This window comes from Tenrec ecaudatus, chromosome 6, assembly GCF_050624435.1.
Source record: "Tenrec ecaudatus isolate mTenEca1 chromosome 6, mTenEca1.hap1, whole genome shotgun sequence".
NCBI lineage: Eukaryota > Metazoa > Chordata > Mammalia > Afrosoricida > Tenrecidae > Tenrec > Tenrec ecaudatus.
In genome coordinates, this window is record NC_134535.1 from 135,201,290 (window position 1) to 135,221,986 (window position 20,697).

A 20,697-nucleotide genomic window follows, 5' to 3' on the forward strand; every position below is an offset into this window, starting at 1 on the left:
ATGGCCATAGACAACAATTTTCTAAAATAGGATGGAGCCCAATTCTTCTCTAAAAGGGCCAAACTCAGATGCCAAATGCCTATTATAAGGTGGTTCCTTACTTTCAAGTAGGTACAGTTTATAGCTTACCGTTTGTTATGAGCAAGCAATTTGGGTTTTCAGAAAATTCAGTTTGTTTCTGCATATATTGTGGTAAATTGAGCAAATGTAAAATTTTCATTAATAATTCGGCAAGAATGGAATGAAAATTATATTTGGAAATATGGAGAGAAAAAAGGATAAAAATAAGAGTTAAATAGGAAATTCAAGATTATAATAGTGGTTTACAAAAATTGTTATTAGCCGTGGGATTCCACTAGGGGACCTTTGGATCCTTCAAGAAATGAAGTTCGTTTGAGTGGGTTGGACTTATTGTTAAAACCTTTTTATTCATTCTTCAATCAGAACTTAAATACTTTTTCATCTGTTTTGTATATTGAGGGTTTTCTTGAAATTTAAGTTTTATATAAAGATTTGAAGAAAAATCTGCACTATATATAAACAAGAAAGAGAAAAAATAAAACACCTAGAAAAACACTTGTGACAGGCAGTAAAATAGTAAGGAATTAATACAAAAAGTTCTGTTTCCAACTTTGATGCAGACTTTGTGGCTCTGAACAAACCATTTCACTCTTTAAATCTCAATTTCTCCATCTGCATATTTTAATTTTATTGAAGTAAACTGTCCAAAGTATGGTGATACATGAGGGGACTTCAAAAAGTAGATGAGAAAATTCCATTATTTGTTAATTCCATTTTTATGTCATTTGAAGCTCCTTTAGATAGACTTTTTTTGTTTCTAAGAAAACCAGTATTATTGTTTCTGCAGTCCTTTTTATAACACAGAGGAAAAATTCATATCATCTCACTTCATGCAAAGCAAATATACTTAAAAGAAAATTATCTTGGATTAAAAGCTGTTGTGTTTGCTCCCCCCCCCCCCCCACACACACCCTGCATACACATCAGTCATGTTTCTTTATGAGTAAATAACTTCTTTGAAAGCTGTTAAGCTTTATTACTAATACCTGAAAAAATTAATTGATGCTGAACTAGAAGTACTATACAAATGGAAGTAATATCTTTCTTTTTTTGGAAGTAATATCTTTTAAGGTGGAATATACCAAACTTTTGTGTAAAGTGAGAAATTGATCTGGAACTCCTTGTAAAGACAAGCACCAGGAGTTTCACAATGCCCTCCCATGCCCCCTTTCTTTTTTAGCCTCATGTCTTATTCGATTCTCCTTTCCATGAGTGTCTAATCTACTGGATTACATATGTGTATACATGTGTGTATATGTAATGTTTCAAGTTATATTTCATTTTGATGGATGCTAAAGTACATTAGCCGGATAGACAAGCTAACATTAAGGACTACTGTACCCCATAACAGTGTTGACCGGTTGAGGAAAGGAAGTGAAGGGAAGCTGAAGGGAGAATACAGGTGGGTGAACTACATAGTACTTCCTGAGCTGCAGGGTTGACCGCAGTCTAGCATGTAGTCCAAGTGTTCTAAAAGATCCTAAGGCTATGTTACTGGACATGTGGCAAAGGAAAGTGGTACAGAGTCGCTCTTGTGGAAAAGAGCAGCCCTGGTGTCTTGTTTCCTTTTTAGCCTTGCTTCAGTGTCTATTGATGTTGACTTGAGCAAAAGAGTGATGCCCCTGTCACCAGGACTTTTTCTAAAGGGTCTTGATCGGCTCTGTCTAATAGAAATCTGAAGAGGCTTCAAAGGGTTGATGGAAAATGGAATTAAAAGATAGTGGAAGTTTTTCATAAACTCTTGGAAAGCAACATATGCAATTAAAATATTTTTAATCAATCACATTAAAGCACATTAAAAAAGGAAACAGTACATGAATTAGTAATGTTTTCAAAAATCTATTTTAACTCAATCCTGCCAACATAATAAGATTTTAAGATATAACCACTGTAAAAATTTAATGAGATATTTTTCATTCCTTTTGCTCTCTAAGTCTTTGAAATCTGTTGTTTATAGTGTTCTCGCAGCACACCACTAGCCACTGTGGTATCTAGACTTGTGGCATGTGTTAAAGTCCCTACTGGAGAATGGGACCAGTGTAGCCCTTGGGACCAGATTGAATTGGATATGATCCTTGTCAGCTCTGAGGTCTTGGGACAGTGTCTCATTTTTTCTCAGTGCTCAGCACAAAGAATGGAACTTTAAATCTTACCTACTCCAAGAACCTCTTTCCTTGTCCCACTTACATTCATACTGTGACCCCATTTACTATGAATAGGATTTACATTCAGAAAGCATGTAGAATTTTATATGATAAGGTTCAAAGTTTAACATGGAACTCTGCGCCACCTTTACTTTGTCCAGGTCTGTGTATCCTCAGCCTGAAAAGTCTTTCAGGTGACATCTCTCTTTAGTGTGTAAATATTTTAGATGATTTACCTTTTAAAAATTTTTTATAATTGTGCTTTTTATATGTACTAAAATAATATAGAGGTGTATTTTGAATGAAATTATTATTTTTATCATATATTGAATAAACCAAATAGTTATCTACACTATAGAAATCCTACGAAAGAAATTTCAGGCAATTAAAAAGATTTATTAGAATAAGTATTTATCTTGTTATATTATTGACTGCTCTCCCAAACTGATGGCATGTATCTCACCGTACAGAAAGTACATTAGAAAAATACATACTTAAAATAAAAATAAAACTTTTTTAAAAAAGAAAAGAAAAATACATTCTAAGTACTGGAAGCCACATCTGATCTAAAATACATTTTGCCACTTTTGCAAAAAAGTTCAGCAGCATAATAATAACTGTATGCATTAGTTCCTCTGGAGATTTAGAATTTTCCTTTTTTGTGACAGACTTTTAAAAAAATCTCCACAGGCCAATGACCTATCAGGGATTCCGGGATTGCATACTGGAGACCGCAGTTCATGCCAACGGTTGGAACAAGGTATTAACCATATGTTCTTTTCTCTAAGAAGGGATTAGTATGTTAATGATACAATACAGGTGGAATTGCTGACATCATGCAACAGAAAACAAGTCGAGCTCTTTATTTCACATATAAATGAAGCTGACTGTGTTAAGTGGCTTATGTTTTGGATACTGAAAGTTTCTGCCCAGCCCCCTCCTATAGTACGTGTCGTGTGTCACCCATTTTCCCTTTGTCCCGAATGTCCTGTAGCTTCTTCTTTGCTGTGTGCTACTAGATGTGACTCTTATCTCTAGACGGTTATCTGTGAGGATTTGCATATATCTTGGAAGTGGGTGTGAGAATACGGACTTCAGTTGGGAAATTGCCTCTGCTGAGTGTTTGAAATGAATTTGTGTTTTACAATTTACAAACTATTTAATCATAACTACCTACTGCAGAGGGGCTGACTAGATTATATTAACTTCAGTTTACTTATTTGTGTATTTACTAAGTTCCGGCGAAGAATTGGAGGATTAGAGAAGCCAAGTGATTGGCCTAGACCCCCTGACTGTTGAGCGTGGCAAGCAGCACCAGAGCTGAGACCGATTCCAGTCTCAGTGTTTTCCACTACATCTTACGGCTCATCTGTTTCTCAGGGTGCCTTACTGAGTTCTCACCTTGGAAAGGCAGAAAACTTAAGGAGATGCAATATAGGAAGACTAGAGAGCAACCTTAAAGGAGCGGGGGGCTCACGGTAGTGCTTCAAACCCACCTCCCGCTGTAACGAGGGAAATGTGGCAGTCCACTTCCATAAAGACTACAGGCCTGGAAGCCCTCTGCGACAGGGCAACTGTGCCCTGTCCTAAAGGGTTGCTATGAGTTGGAATCGACACATCGTTTCTTTTCTTTTTTTTTTTTTATAAGTTCATAATGAGAAAAAAGTGTGGCCCTTAAGTGATATGGTGCTAGGGGTGATTAAATCCAACAAGATTATTTTATAAATAATCACTTCTCAAAATTATTGATGAGTCAGGCCATATGACCTTATGAAGCTAATTGATGTATGTTATCTTTTCGCAGCTTAATTGCAGACTTTGGAGATAAAAACAGGCTTTGAAATAAGTCTTGGTTTGACATCCTTACCATAGACTAGATAAGTCTCTTTAAGCACGTTCTCTGTAAGTGGACATTTTCTGGACGTGTTATATAAAAGGAAGCATATATGTTTTAGGTCCCATTTCTAGGTAGTCTTAACCACTTCCCTTACTCTACTTTTTCCTCCTCTGATTTACTTATGCAAGTTATTTATTCTGTAGAAGTTTACTCCCTTCTGGGTCTTTAGCGACTGTGTCTCTGCAGTGTCCCTTAGCATCTTCCTCTGTTCCTCTGTTACCGGTCCATTAGGTAGACATGGAGACCTGGTCAGAATCACATTGGTCGTTTGTCAAGAATCCCCATTCGTCCTTGTCTTTCCTAGAGCATCATGCTTCGTCGGTGCCAGCGAGTTGGTTCCCACTCATAGTAACCCTCTGAAAAGGAGCACAAAACGCTGCCTGGTCCTGAGCCATCTTCACAGTGTTGCTATATTGGAGATGGTGCAGACACTGGATCTATCTCTGGGAGAATTTCCCCTCTTTTTACTCAGCAAGCACGAGCTCCTTCTCCAGGGACTTCTCCTTCCTGATAACATGTACATATGGCTGAGGTGGAATTTGCCATCCTTGCTTTTAAGGATGTGGTTGTACTTCTTCCAAGGCAGGTTTGTTTGTTCTTCCCGCAGCACAGGGTCTAGTGAGTAGCCTTTGCCAATGCCATAATTCAAAGACATCAGGTCTTTGGTCTTCCTTAAGCATTGCTTTGTGAGGTGACTGAAAATACCCTAACATGGGTGAGATGCACCTTTTGGCTTTTAACACTGGATGGCACATAGCGTCGTCTTGTCTTTTAAATTATGTTTTGAAGCAGACTGGTTCAAGACATTATTCAAACCTAATCAGTAAATTAGTACAGATGAAATTTGTGGGTTCTGGGACCTTTTGTATACTTGTTAAGGTTCTGGAGGGTAAAATAGTAGATCATTAGGCCAAATAATTTGTCATCATAAATCTTCATTTTACTGGAAGGAATCATCAGAACTTTAAATTGGCTTGCTTTACTTCTACACAAGGCCAACTCATCAATCCTCTATTAGAAGAATAATGCTATTTAATTGAACTAAAACTAACCCATTGGAAAGAGAACACAGGTGCATATGAGACCTCAGTGGATTAGCTAAGTACGTGGGTAGAAGTAAACCAGTGGAAGTCATCTCTTGGTAGCCCAAATACTGGAGCATTTCATCACAAAAGTTATTGAAGCAAGAAAAGCAATTTACATGCATTGTGAAAGTTACTGTTACAGTGTTGGCGAAGAAAAGTTAAAGTACCATCCATGGACTGCAGAAGAATAAACAAATCTGTCTAGAGGAACTACAGCCAGAATGTTCATTGGAAGCAGGATGGTGAGACTTTGTCTCATGTACTTTGGGCATATCAGGGGACCCAGGCCCGGAAGAAGAACATCACTGCCAAAAGAACAAACAAATCTGCCTTGAAAGCCGAAAAGTCAGCATGCTTCTTGGAAGCAAGGATGACAAAACTTCCTTTGAACATAGTATTAGGAGAGACTGATCTCTGGAAAGGACATCATGCTTGGTAAAGTAGAAGGCCAGTTGAAAAGATGAAGACTCTCAAGGAGATGGATGGACACAGTGGCTGCAGCAGTGGGCTCAAACAGAACAATAGGGAGGCTGCCACGGGAGCAAGCAGGGCTTCCTTCTGTTGTACAGACGGTCATTATGAATTGGAGCCAACTTTCCACCATCTAACAACAGTGAGAAATGACTTGGAGAAAGGAATCCAAGAGATAAAAATATTTGGTTAGTTTTTGGACTTAGAAGTATGAATGATGTAAAAACATATGCGTAAAGAGACATCTTGTCTGAGGGGCTGACCCTAATCCCAACTATGTGGACAGCCGCCCCTCCTCCTAGAAGAATTTACTTCAGAGGACAGCACTGAAGCTACCCCTCAGGGAGAGGGACATGTCTGATCAGAGCACACAGGAGCAAATGAAGGGGGAGGGAGAGAGAGTGGAGCACATCCTGGCCCACTAAGCCTTGAGGACGATATCCCTGCTCATAGTAGCCAATGCACAGAGAGGACCACGTGGCCGGCCCCACTAGGAGATGACATCGCTCAGTGACCTATAGCCTTACAGGGAACAACACTGAAGGTGTGGGAATTGCATCCGATCTGACCCCATCACACTGAGGCAAAAGACTAAAGAACAGCAAGGGGAACAAAGCAAGGAAGTCCCAAGGGAATACCAAAAATAGACTTTGGGGTCAGGGTGTGACACCCCATCCGACTTGACCTGAAAATACTCCTAAAGGTCAACAAACAGATCTTGAACTATTTGCAGGCTTTTCTTATTTTGTCATTTTTTTATTGTTGTTATTTTGTTTTCTTGTGCTTTGTTTTGCTTTGTCTTGTTTCTTGTACATATTATTATTTCTGCAGATCTATCTAGATAAGATAGGTGGGATAAACAATCTGGAGGAGGAAACAATGGGACCAATGGTTCCGAGGGGGCATGGGAGAGGGGGAAGTAGTAAGGGGGAGGTGAAGGAAGCGGGTGTTAACAAACCCAGGAACAAGTGATCCAAAATTGTTGGCGAGGAGGCTGTAGGAGTCCTTTTAGGGCTTTATCAAGGGCAATGTAACTGAGAGGAATTACTGAAACCCAAATGAAGGCTGAGCATGATAGTGGGACAAGAGGAAAGTCAAAGGAAATAGAGGAAAGAACTAGGAGGCAAAGGGCATTTATAGAGGTCTAAATACAGGCATGTATATATGTAAATATATTTATATATGAGGATGTGGAAATAGATCTATGTGCATATATTTTATAGGATTAGTATTAAGGTAGCAGATGGACATTGGGCCTTCACTCAAGTACTCCCTCAATGCAAGAACACTCTGTTCTATTAAACTGACTTTCATTATGCACACCTTCCCGACACAATAACTGAAGACAAAGCGGGTGCGTAAGCAAATGTGGTGAAGAAAGCTGATGGTGCCCTGCTATCAAAAGATATAGCATCTGGAGTCTTAAAGACTTGAAGATAAACAAGTGGCCATCTAGTTCAGAAGCGACAAAGCCACATGGAAGAAGCACACCAGCCTGTGTGATCATGAGGTGTCGATGGGATCAGGTATCAGGTGTCAAAGAACAAGAAATATCATTGTGAATGAGGGGGAGTGCGAAGTGGGGACCCAAAGCCCATCTGTAGGCAGCTGAACATTCCCTTACAGAAGGATCGCGGGGAGGAGACGAGTGAGTCAGGATTCAGTGTAACAATGATAAACATACAACTTTCCTCGAGTTCTTTAATGCTTCCCTCACCACCCCCCCACTATCATGATCCCAATTCTACCATACACATCTGGCTAGACCAGAGGATGTACACTGGTACAGATAGGAACTGGAAACACAGGGAATCCAGGACAGATGAACCCCTCAGAACCAGTGGTGAGAGTGGCAATAATAGGAGGGTAAGAGGGAAAGTGGGGCAGAAAGGGGGAACCGATCACAAGGATGTACATATAACCTCTCCCAGGGGGACGGACAACAGAAAAGTTAGACAGTGTAAGACATAACAAAATAATAAATTTTCAATGGTTCATGAGGGAGTGGGGGGCAGAGAAGGAGAAAAATAAATTGAAACCAAGGGCTCAAGTAGAAAGCAAATGTTTTGAGAATGATGATGGCAACAAATGTTCAAATGTGCCTGACACAGTGAATGTATGTATGGATTGTGATAAGAGTTGTATGAGCCCCCAATAAAATGATTTTTTTAAAAAAGACCTTTTAGGAATGGATGTTTGAAAAATCTAGTTAACAAATTTAAAAATTTTATGAGAAAATGAAGTTCAAAACCATCCTGTATGCAGGTGTTCGCAAATTCTATGTATAGTAAAAGGCCATGTTGGTAGAGATCAGATTTTGTGAGTCCAAATGAATTTAGCTGTTTAAATAGTTTGGACCGGATCTGAAGGTCCCTGAAAATACCAAAGATGACCTACACCAAATAGTTGAGGTAATCATTCGTGGGATATGCTCGGGGTCATTTAAGAATTTTAGTAGTCAAAGGTTAAAATGGAGTCATCTGGCCAACACGTGTCACTAAGCAGAAAGTCATCAACCCAACAGGAAATGTTCGTCCTGTAAAGGAATTGTTTCTTGATGCTGATTATGGCATCTCAAGAAGAAATAATTGGGGTGAAGAAGATCAGAAACATAACCAGTCAAAGCAGTGAAGAAGTTGCTAAAAGATAAGTAGAGAAAATAGTAATAACTAAAATTAGACAGGAGTAAAAGAAAATTGAAGATTTATCCCTAGACTATTATATCTTAAAACTAGAATGTGTAGTTTTTGATAAATGCAAGAGGTACATTTAAAACAATGAATCCTGTTTTGTGTGTATGTGTGTGTGCTGTTCTATATAGTGAGCATAAAATGTTTTCAACTTATTTTCTAAAGACTATGAGCCTGGTAACTTTAAAATGCTACATGCTAAAAAATTTGTTTTAAATGTTACATGCTAGTGTATTACAATGTTTTGAAGAACAAAACATCTAGAACTTTGAAGCTGATAATGAGGGACAGTACAACTGATTTACAAACCATTTATTACTCCTGTTGGAGGCAAAATATTGGTCCAAAATGGAAAACTGTTTTGGGTTGTATTTTAACAGTGTGACAGGTGTTCTTATTGTGGAAAAAGCCAAATATCTCACTTACTGCCATCATTGATGCCAACTCATACTGCCTCTGAGTTTCTGAGACTGTAACTGTTTACTGGAGTAAGAGTGGAGCCACTAGTGGGTTCAGATTGCCAACCTTGGTGATCACGGCCCAACATGTAACCACCATGTGAACATGATCACGGCCCAACATGTAACCACCATGAAGGCACCTTCCAAATATACTCGCATTGCTCTTTATAGCCCTCTGCAGCTCCGTTCGGAGCGCTGGTGGTGTAGTGGTTACACTACGGGCTGCTGACCGCAAGGTCAGCGATTCGAAATCACCCGCTGCTCCTTAGGAGAAAGGAGGCTGTCTGCTCCCATACAGAGTCTTCGAATCCCCAGGGGAAGCTCTGTGCCCTCTAGTCACGGAGTCTGCACCGACTGGATGGCAGTGAGTTTGGTTCGGTTGCTCGTGGTTTTTTTATACTCCATTATTGCTAAGAAAGGGTTTTCTATATATTTGGGGCTGAAGTTCTCTTAGAATGCCCCCAAATGGCATGTTTGTTGCAGTCTTTATTTCCGACTTTAATAATCCCCCTCTGGACTGCTTTTACTTCAAAGCCAACAATAGTTAATTTGAAAAAACACGGTCTCCCTTTTTCCTATCTGCCTTCTTCTCAGAAAGATTTTATCATTCCTTAGTTATTACCTTGGCAATATAATAGCAAGGAGCTGAAAATGGTTTAATTTCCTTTTGCATTCCTTCCCCAGTCAGGTGGAGACCTCATGAAGTTTTAGAGAGAAGACAATACAGCCAGATGGGCAGCTGCAAATATCTAGTTATTTTTAGTGTTATCTATTTTTTATAGAAGACGAGACTCAGGTTAGTTTTTGTCATAAGTTTTGATGGCTTTAATATTGCACCCTAATGTTGTTTAGGTCTGGATAATACTGCCTCTGTCACTAGAATCAGACAGTTTTGCTAACTTAAATATGACAGCTCGTATATTTTTTTAATTCTTATTTTCAGATATAATGGAAGCACATGATATAAAATGCAAAAAGTCAAGAAAGATAAACAGTGAAAAGACAATGTCTTTCTGGCCCTGGCTACCAGTGACTGTTTCCCCCTCCTCATTGGCCCCGCAGTGGAACTCTGGTGACATTGCACTGCTAAGCACAAGCTTGGCGGTTCAAACCCACCAGCTACTGTGAGGGGATAAAGGTGAGGCTAAGTGCTCCCCTCAAGGTCGGCAGCCTTAGAAACCCCGCTCAGGCTTTTGCTAAGAGTCAAAATTGACTCACTGGCAGTGGGTTGGGTTGTTTTGGTGCGGGCAGCCCTGCTGTCAGGTTCTTTTGTATTGTGTGTCCAGAGATTCTATAGGATTATACAAATGTGTCCACATGTTTATTTTTACACAAATTGCACCAGTAGTGCACATTATCGAGCCTTTCTCATTTAACCACTCACTGCAGTAAATCTTGAAGATTGGGCCAGTAAACGATCTGATGTTTTTAAGCAGCAGCATAATATTTTACTGGATGCCTAAAATGTATTTAACTTACCCCTGTTGTGTTGTTTATCTAATCCTTTGCTGTTATAAAGAACACCTCATTACATCTTCTTGTAGACAGGTTGTTTCATGTTTATTTCGGCCGCCTCACTATTTGTATGTTTGTATTTGATACATTCCAGAGTGGAATTCTAAGTCAAAGGGTCTGATGAGTTTTAGAGTTCGACCCGTTTTGCCAAGGTATTCTTATTGAAGGCTTATCCCAATGCACACTCCCACCAGTAGTCTGTTTGAGTCCCTGTTTCCTCGGATCCCTGCCAACACATTGAATTATCTTCTCGGTGAAAAACTGCATTTCTGTTTCGTTCTTGTTTTGCATTTCTCTTATTTGAAATGTGGGTAAGTCCATTTTTAGAAGCCATGTATATTTCCTCGTTTGAGGTTTTCTCTGTTTAAGCTTTGCTAATTTTTCTATTGATGTATTCCTCTTTACTAATTTATATCTGCTCACTGCCATTCAGTACTGACTCATAACGACCCTAGAGGACAGGGTAGAACTGCCCTCTTGAGTTTCTGAGACGGAAACTGTTTACCAGAGTAGAGTCTCTTTCACACGGAGCAGCTGGTACTTTGAGACTGCTGCTCTTTTGGACCACAGCGTACCCACCATGCCACCAGGGCTCTTTCACTAACTTACAGGAGTCCTGTGTGTCTGTAAAGGATCTTTTAGGGGTTTTTTCCAGGATAAAAAATATTAAGATAAATTAAACAATTAGAATTTAGAGAACATGAACGTTTTCTCTTACTCTTTTATTTATTTTGTTATTCATTGTTCCTCTGGTGGGTCAAAAACAGAGAATTAGACAATCTTAGTTAAATTAAGTAGGTTTTCTTTGTATGGTTCCTAATGTTCTGTTTTAAATATGCCTTAATGACAAATAGTTTTTTTTAACAGTTTTAATGGCACTTCCTCCACATAGCATACAATTCAATACTTCAGTCATATCAAGAAGAGTTATATAATCATTACCATAATTAATTTTAGAACATTATCTTCTTCCTTGTACTCATTATTGTTATTCATGTATAAGTCAGTACTATTGATTATAATCTTTGTGTTGTACAACCATTATTGATATCCCTCTCTCATGTTTCACCACCATTAACATAAACTCATTGTCCCTTAAGCAAAAACTCTTCCTCTATCACTTCAAATATCTTTTTTTTTCAAATATCTTTTAAAGGTGATAACTTTCACTTTTAAAAGTATGAGTGACAAGTACTCTCTTAACATAAGAACACTTTGTTCTAACCATTTGTCATTCTGTGATGTTCACCTTCCTGACACAATCACTGAAGACAAAATGGATGTATAAGCAAATGGAGTGAAGAAAGCTGATGGTGCCCTGCTATCAAAAGATATAGCGTTTTGGGTCTTAAAGGCTTGAAGATAAGCAGCCATCTAGCTGAGAGGCAACAAAGCCCACGTGGAAGAAGCACACCAGCCTGTGTGATCATGAGGTGTCAATGGGATCAGGTGTCAAGCATCTAAGACACAGAATAAAATCATACCCCAGGTAAATGGGGTGGGGACACGGAGTGGTGAGCCAAAGCCCATCTGTAGACAGTTGGACATCCCCTCACAGAGGGGTCACAGGGAAGAGATGAGCCAGTCAGGGTGTAGTATAGCATCGATGAAACACACAACTTTGTTCTTTGGTGCTTCCTTCATCCCACTATCAGGACTTCAATTCTATCCTACAAATCGGATTAGACCAGAGCACGCACACTGCTACAGATAAGAGCCTGCAACACAGGGAATCCAGGATCGATAAACCCCTCAGGGCCAACATTGAGAGTAGAGATACCAAGAGCATTAGGGGATGGTGGGGGAAGAAAGGGGGGACTCCATCACAAGGATCAACCTAGAACCCCCTCCCAGGGGGACGAATAACAGGAAAGTGGGTGAGGGGCAATGGAGGACGATGTAAGATATGGAAAACATAATCTATAACTTACCAAGGGTTCATGAGGGAGGGCAGGCGGGAAGGAATGGAGAAGAAATGAGCTGATATCAGGGCTCACGTGGAGAGGGAATGCTTTGGAAATGATGGCGGCATGTGTGCGAATGCGCTTGACACACTGGATGGATATATGGGTTGTGATAAGAGATGTAAGAGCTCCCAATAAAAGTATTTTTTAAAAAGTATGAGTGATAGTAAATAGTAATTTTAAATGCTTATGTTTTAATTAATGTGTTGTTTTTAAGCATCAAATAAGGAAAAGGTACTAAATTAACTAAGGCCAGAAACAATTCTTATGATACATAATAACTTTTTTAAAACTACAAAATACTGTATATTACTCGAGTATAAGCCGAGTTTTTCAGCCCTTTTTCTTAATGCATTTTTTGTGGTAAAATTAGTTGCCTCAGCTGATATTCAGGTCAGCTTACACTCAAGTATATTTGGTACTTAAAAGAAAACATAGGAATAAATCTCCATGACGTAGTGGTATATCATGGGTTCTTTGGGTATGGGATGTTACACCAAAAGTACAAGTGAAAAGTGAAAAAAATAGAGAAAATGTGTAATTGCAATGCTACTGGATTCCTAAATGGCCATTAGACACATCATTAGTCATCAGGAAAACGCACATTCAAACCTCAATGAGACACCACTTAATTACCCACTAGAATGGCAAAATGTTCGGCAATAAAGTGTTGGCAAGGATGTGGAGAAAATTGGGTGTGATTCATTGTTTCATTCATGTGGAATGTGCACAGTGGTTCAGTCCAGAAAGACAGAAAGTAGGACAGTGGTTACCAGGTACTGGGAAAGGAATAGGGAAGGAGCCTTAATAGCATCGCAGGCTAAGCATTGGCGGCTGACTGCAAGGTTGGTGGTTCAAACCGAGCAGCTGTCTGCTATCATGAAAGATGTACAGTTTGGGAAACCCTAAAGACTTGTACTCTGCCCTGTAGGGTTGCCAGGGGCTTGCATGGGCTCAGTGGTGCTGGGCAGCTGCTAGGCATGAGTTTCCTGTGGGAGTGCTGAACATGTTCCTTAGTAATCTTATTCTGAATGGTGTGATTTAAGTGGGTGGATTTCATGATTTAAAGCTTTAAAAAACCCAGAAGATGTTCTCCACCCAGGTGTTTTTTAGTTTTGATTCAACTAGAAATCAAGTTAATTGCATGGCAATCTGAAGACAAGTCATAATCCTTGATTCCAGTAGTTTAAAATGCCCAGCTGGCGCTGTATTAGGTGACACAGCTTAAATAGTCCGTCATGTGAAGAACAGTGCTTATATGAAATCTCTGGTTTGGATGCTGTGGTTCACAACTTGAAAATTGTGTTCTGTGGGGATTTTTGATGGTCGATTCCATAGCTTCACTTGCTGGGAGTTTGCTAAGACTCCCTATTTCTTCTTGGTCCTTTGGGTAGGTTGTATGCTGCTAAGAATGGGTTCTTTTCATCTTCAGTATCCATGTTGTGTCATTCAGTTTGAAACATTGTTTTATAATTCTCTTCATTTCTACCAGGTCAGTCATAATGTCCCCTTTTGTTTTGTTTTTGTTTGTTTTCAGTAGTTTCATCTTTTCTCTCTGCCAGTCTAATTACAGAGTTGGCATAATTTTAAATACAGAGGGACTTTTAAAATGTCAAGGAAAATGGAATTTTCAATGAACTTTTTTTGAAGTCTCCTACTCATTATCATTGAGTGAATTCTCACTCTTAGTGTCCTTGTAGGACGGAGTGGAATTCCTGTGGGTTCTGAGGCTGTTACTCTGTAGAGGAGCGGGACACTTCCTCTCTCTTTTAGAGTGGGTGTCAGGGCGAGCACATCTTCAGATGCCACCTCGTAACTCACTGTGCCACTAGAGCCCCTTTTAAGCACCCTTGAAAAAGCACCTGTTGAAAGGGCCAAAAACAAACAAATCCAGGAGCATCATCAGTATGTTCAAACAGGTGATGAATAAATTATATAGGTGAAATTAAAACCCAGTGCTTTGGTAAAAAACTGTGTTAGTGTGGGTAGACTAGAGAAACAAATCTTAGACACTCGTGTGTAAGAGAGAGCGTCTTATATAAAGGGTAATTGTACATTAAGAAAGCATCCCAATTCAGTCCAGTTCAAGCCCATAAGTCCGATAGTAACCTATATGTCTGATACTGATTCTATAAAGTCCTCTTCAGACTCGGGAAATACACGCAATGGTGCCAAATGCAGGACGACCACAGGCCATTGAGTAGAAAGTCTTTGAAGCTAGTGGCAGTATAAGCATCTCAGTGCTGCGCAGGAGCACCCAGGGATGTCTCCCAGGGAGTCAGCCTTGTCAGTAGAGTGTCTCAAAGGGGGAGGGTGGGGGGTGAACTGTCTCCCACCTCCAAGGAGGAAATTCAGGAGTTCCCAGAAGGCCATGCCCACACAGAGGCCGAATTGGCTATACAAAGATTGACAGACTAGATTCCACTCCTTCATTCTTAATCCTCTCAAGTCCCAAATTGACACCAGATTATGTAACTACCACACAAACCATATTCTTTTTTGTAATTATACAAATATATGAGAAACACGTTTTGAGAAAATCTAGATTTGCAAAAATAGAAAGTAACCAGAGTCGTGTTGTATTGGATGACAAGTAAGAGAAATCGTAGCTGACAGTACTCTTGGCTGTATTCCAGTTGCGTCTGCAGTTGAGCTCTGCCCTCCTCGGTTCAGCTTCACCGTCTTTCTGCCTGCGGTTTGGCTTTTGTCATCCAGCTTGTTTTCTGGTGGCTCCAGGATGGCTGTTGAAGGTGTAGGAGCACATCTATGGTTGACAGCACCGGGTGCTCATCACTTACATGAAGTCAAAAGCTTTCCCAGAGGCCCTGCTGCTGAACTTGTCAGAACTGGATTATGTGGTCAACTCCAGCTGCAGAACAGCCTGAGAAAGCACGTTTTCAGCAACAGGAAATAGCACTGTCATAATTGCCTTCAATCACTAATTTATTATCTGGGGCGAGGCTGAATGAAGGTTTTTGGGTGGAAGTTTGAGATACAGTGCAAACAGGGAATGGCTGTTGGGTAAGCTGCTAGCTGTGTGGTCCATTTCCAGACTCCTGTAACCCCACCATTCATATCTTGATATTTTTCTCAATCTTTTTTCTATGTATTTTTTAACCAAAATATGATCATACTACAGAGTATACATGCTATACAGTGATTGGTTTTTAAAAATATGATTAGCTTCTATATATAAAAAATAATTTAGCGATTCTGACAAAGTAGTACTTACTATGAAACATACAGACTAAAAAATATAGTAATGGTTCAGACTTTCACCATCCAGGTAATCCAGCAGGGATTACCACTGGTAACCTTTTGCTCGGTTACATGTTTATGTGTGTGCACATGTCTTTATTTATAAGCTACAATTGATTAGCTAAATTGCTAACTTTTTGTTTTGTTTTATTTAATTGCTAACTTTTAAATACTGTATTTTTAAATCACCTCAGAATAGACTGGTGTGGTCTTGTTACTTGGATAAAGGTAGATGAAGGGGTTTAAAGTGAAAGCTGACTTAAAATCTTGTATTACAAAACAAGACTCAGCTTGCTTGATTTCATGAATTCTCAATTCCTTATCTTTAAAGGTAGACATAATGACTATTTCATGGGATTGTTATGAAATCATGTGTATTCATGGGATTCAGTGTGCCATTTGTATAATGGGAACCCACTTATTTTCCTAGAATAGTAATTTTTTTTCCACCTTGTTTATAAGACCACTGGTAAAATACAGAAAAATCCAATTAGTGGCTAGTGTTTTATTTCCTTTATTAAAATAAAACAAGATTTTATAATGTAGCTGAATTTAATTTTTTATAATTAAGCATATAAAACAAATGATAAGAATTTTTGTTTTCTGAATCTCTCACCTTTGCGTTGAAGATTTTGGTGCCTCTGGTTTTGCTGCGGCAAATGCTTTTGGAGTTGACAAGACGTGGTCAAGAACCCTTAAGTGCACTGCTCCAGTTTGGCGTGACGTATCTGGAGGACCATGCAGCCGAGTACATCATTCAGCACGGCGGCTGGGTATGAGCAGCGATGCCTTGTCTTTAAGAGTCTTTATCTTCTGACAACACAACACAACACCCCCCAAAAAACCAACTACCCACCCAACAAGCCCCTTTTTGTTACTGTTAATAGCATAGATTTAACAACAATAACAGTCAGTGCAAAGACTTCCTATAGTTAGAGTGAAATTACTAAGCAATTTTTTTAAAACAATTTATTAGGGGCTCATACAACTCTTATCACAGTTCATACATATACATACATCAATTGTATAAAGCACATCTGTACATTCTTTGCCCTAATCATTTTCTTTTTTTTCTCCTCTTTTTACATTTTATTAGGGTCTCATACAACTCTTATCACAATCCGTACATATACATACATCAGTTGTATAAAGCACATCCATACATTCCCTGCCCCAATCATTCTCAAAGCATTTGCTCTCCACTTAAGCCCTTTGCATCAGGTCCTCTTTTTTTTTTCTACTAACCTATTTTGTATAGGAAATGGTTATGTGATATTTTAAAATAGTTTTTATAAAAAGATCCGTGCACACAGAACATTACAAATAAGGGACGAGGAATCATAAAATACACTCACTGTACCGTCCCTGTCCAAAAGAACACAGCACAGCCAGCCAGCATTTTTGCCTCTTTTTCTATATGCCGCCTCTCCTGGCTTTCAACCTGCTTCTGCCCACTCCTCTCTGAATATTGTCTCGTATTACAGCTTAACCACCTGTGTGTATTCCCCTAGACAGTGTGCTATTTTGTGTACTTTTCCAGTTTTTACAAATGGTATTCTACCAGGACACTTCAAAAAGTTGGTAGAAAAAACTCACTATTTAAAATTCCATTTACCTGAGCTTTTTGAAGCTCCTTCACACTGTGTGTATTGTTTTGTAACTTGTTTTCCATTCCTCATTATGATTTTTAAAATTCACCTAGGCAATGTTTCTCAACCTCTCTCTCGTTATCACTTCCCTGATGAGCCTTGTCAAGCAGCATTTCCTCCCAACCAGCTCACTCTTTGGCCTATGAAATTTCAATACCACAAAAAATAATATCAATTTTAAATATATATATATCAATTTTTCAATGTGATATATTCCTTTGTTTATATCTTTTTAAAAGTCTCAGTAAAGTTTTTAATTTCTTTCATCGCAGTCTTGTACATATTTAGTTCTACATATTCCTAAACTTACGCTTTCTTGCTGATATATAGAACCACAGTGGGCATTTCCACTTGATTTCATGAACTCTCTAATTATGTTTATCTTTAGGTTCCTTTGCTTTTTTTACGTAGACATGCTTTTTATGTTTTTAAAAAGCAAAACATTTCATTGCACTAAAAATATCCCCATTTTAGTATTAATAGAAGTGGTGCTGGCAAACATCCTTATCTTTTTCCTCATGTTAAAAAAGTGTTTTTCAAAATTGTTTTGCTATTAAGTTGTGTAGATGGCAGTGAGGGAGGGCGGTTTGAATTTTTGGTGTCAGTAAAGAAGTGAGGTGGCCTAGAGTTTTTCTTGTCTGGTTTCTGCACGCTTCTTTTGCCATACTCTGGAGTAATTTGTGCAAAGTTAGAATTATTTGCTACTATAACTTGCCTAGTATTTTCTTTGCCTAATAGTTCCTGGTTTTTCTTTAGAGATTTTAATAACATGTTTCTTTTTTCCCCCCTACATTTTAAAATGTGGTGGCCTCGAGCGTTTTAATTTGGTGGGAGGGCCACTCAGGTTTTTATTTCTAAATCACTATCAGTTGTAGAGTTACATGAATACAATCACCCGAACTTACCTGATTGTAACAACCACACAATTCAAGATAGAGAGCAAGTGTGCCACTCCTGAAAGTTCTCTGATGCCCCTTTATACATCTCTTTGGAAAGTTAGCTACGTTATAGGTGACTTTGAAGAACCAATTTTCAGTTTTACTTATTTTTTTACTAATTCCTATTTTAGAAAACCTTATTTTGGAGAATTTTGAATATGCATGTTTAACAAAGAGCTTATCATGATTTCTCATATAATTTACCCCCAACCAATATTGCCAATCATGCCTTAGTCACACCCTGTTTACTGCTCCCCTTAAGGTTATTTGGAAGCAAAATCCAGCATCGTATTTGTTGTTGGGCACTGTTGGGTCAGTTCCGACTCGTAGTGACCCCATGTAGGACAGGACAGAGTACTGCCTGGTCGTGTGCCATCCTTTTAACTGTTGTATTTGAGCCCCTTGTTGCAGCTGGTGGCTCAGCCATGTCATTGAAGGTCCTTCTTGTCCTTCACGGATGCCCATTTCACTGAGCGTCACATCGTTCTACCTGTAACATTTCAGGACAGCCTCTAAAACAGTGGCTCTCCACCTTCCTCAGGCCGCGACCCTTTCACACAGTTCCTCATGAGCTGCTGACCCCCAGCCATAAAGTTATTTTTGTTGCTACTTCATAACCGTAATTTTGCTACTGTTAAGACTCGTAATGCAGGATGTATCTTCATTGCTACAAATTGAACATAAACATAATTAAAGCATAGTGATTAATCACAAAACAATATGTAATTATGTATTGTGAAATAATTGTATGTTTTCCAATGGTCTGAGACAACCCCTGTGAAAGGTTCATTTGACCCGCCCCCCCCCAAGGGGTCATGACCCACAGGTTGAGAACCGCTGCTCTAGAAGCTCAGGGTTGTCTTTTTATTTTAATATGACTACAGTGCCGTTATTGTGTCAACATTTCATAGCATCCAGATTTCCACATGCCTCAAAAATACTAGGTCTTTCATTCTGGGCACTGCTGGATCTGTATATGTGCTATTTCATTCCTAGTATTAGTCTTTCTTTTATTTTCATCATGTGGTGGTCCTAAGCAGAGAGAGATTGTAATTTGTTACTATGGTGATAGACTTTTTAGTTTTCCTTACAGTTCTGTTAGAGCTTTAAGTATTTGTAGGATATTTTGTTAGGCCACTACTACAAATTGCAATTATTTATTTTTCCTGGTGAATTGAATCTTTTGCCATTAAAGTTACAGTCTGAGTCCCTAAAGAAAAAGTTGTCTTAAAGTTGATTCTTTATATCACTAAATCCACCTGAAGAGTTTGTCTATGATCTTTTTGCATCCTTTTTTCTCTCGTTTTTATTTATTTTCTTGTTTGTTTTTGTATCCTTTTATTTCAATTTCTCTTATATGAAGCAATCATTCATTTTTCAGTAATATTTTGAGTGCCTACTTCAAGCTGTGCTTTATTCTAGATTCTGGGTAGGCAGCCATGAAGAGAAAACCCTTGTCCCCATAGAATTTACAATGTAGGAGAGGGAGACAGACACCAAATAACTCAGCTGTATAGGGTGTCAGCAGGAACTCTGTGGTGCAGCAGTTAAGCAATTGGCCGCTGATGTAGCGTTTCATAAAATTACCTTCAACCCACCAGCTGTTCTGCCAGAGAAAGCTCTGCTCTTTTGTTCCTATGAAGATTACAGCCAAAGACACCCTGTGGGGCAGTTCCACTCTGTCCAAAGTTCATCACCATTCGTTGGAATCAACTTGACAACATACAGCAGTAACAGGATGTTAGATGTTGCTAAGTGCATGATAAAAAATAAAAGCAAAGCAGGGAAGCTGTATAAGGGTTGAAGTTTAAATACAGCCGTCAGAGGCATCTTCTTTGAAAAAAAAAAAGATATTTCAGCAAAGAATTTGCTTGCGTCCCCGGTTTTATTGACTGTTCACTGTTTCTTCTTTTTTTCTGGGAATTTGTCTTTGAGTTCAGGCACGTTTTAAGGAGCCCTGGTGGTGTAGTGGTTGTGCTTTGGGCTGCTATCTTTGAACTGTGTGATTGGCAGTTCAAAACCACCAACAGCTCCCTGGGAGAAAGACCGGGCTTTCTATTCCCATAAACAGTCCCGGAAACCTGCAGGGGATAGGTGTGTCAGCGTTGACTCAATGACAGAGAGACATATTTTCTTAATTCAGTTTAAGCTGTATAAAGTGATTTAGTAGTAGGAGCATTCAGACTATAGAGTACACAATTTCTTTTTACCCTGTTACATATCTAAGGGTTGACTTTGTTGTTTTTCAGTAAGGTAATATAGATGTTACTTACATACCTATGCCGTCATGTTGACACCAACTCCTAGTGACCTGTAGGACAGGTTAGAACTGCCCCTGCGTGTTTCTGAGACTGTAACTGTTTACATGAGTAGAATGAGCTCTTTCTCTCGAGGAGCAGCCGGTGTTTCGAACTGCTGACCTTGTGGCTCATAATCCAACGTGTAACCACTGTGCCACCAAGGCTCTACTATAGATGTTCATCTGGAACATATTAGAATTTTGGTGCTTAGTAAATGCCTATTGAATGAAATGCTGGGTGTTTA

At 39.1% G+C, this 20,697-nt stretch overlaps 1 protein-coding gene across 13 annotated transcripts in view; it reads left to right on the forward strand.

Annotated features, from left to right (window-relative positions):
- The window catches only part of BCL2L13 (BCL2 like 13), a 107,937-nt gene that overhangs the window by 56,334 nt on the left and 30,906 nt on the right, over nt 1-20,697 (forward strand). For 4 of the 13 annotated variants that reach the window (XR_012784935.1, XM_075552265.1, XM_075552267.1 and 1 more), the window contains 2 exons: nt 2,894-2,985; nt 16,196-16,339. Coding sequence is in view for 11 of the 13 variants with exons in the window: in XM_075552265.1 (XP_075408380.1) it covers nt 2,894-2,985; nt 16,196-16,339 (236 nt within the window). In the remaining 2 variants the exon portion in view is untranslated. Of the gene's footprint in view, nt 1-2,893; nt 2,986-9,513; nt 9,626-16,195; nt 16,340-20,697 lie in introns of those variants that run through there. The other 9 variants (XM_075552260.1, XM_075552266.1, XM_075552258.1 and 6 more) reach the window with 6 other exon arrangements.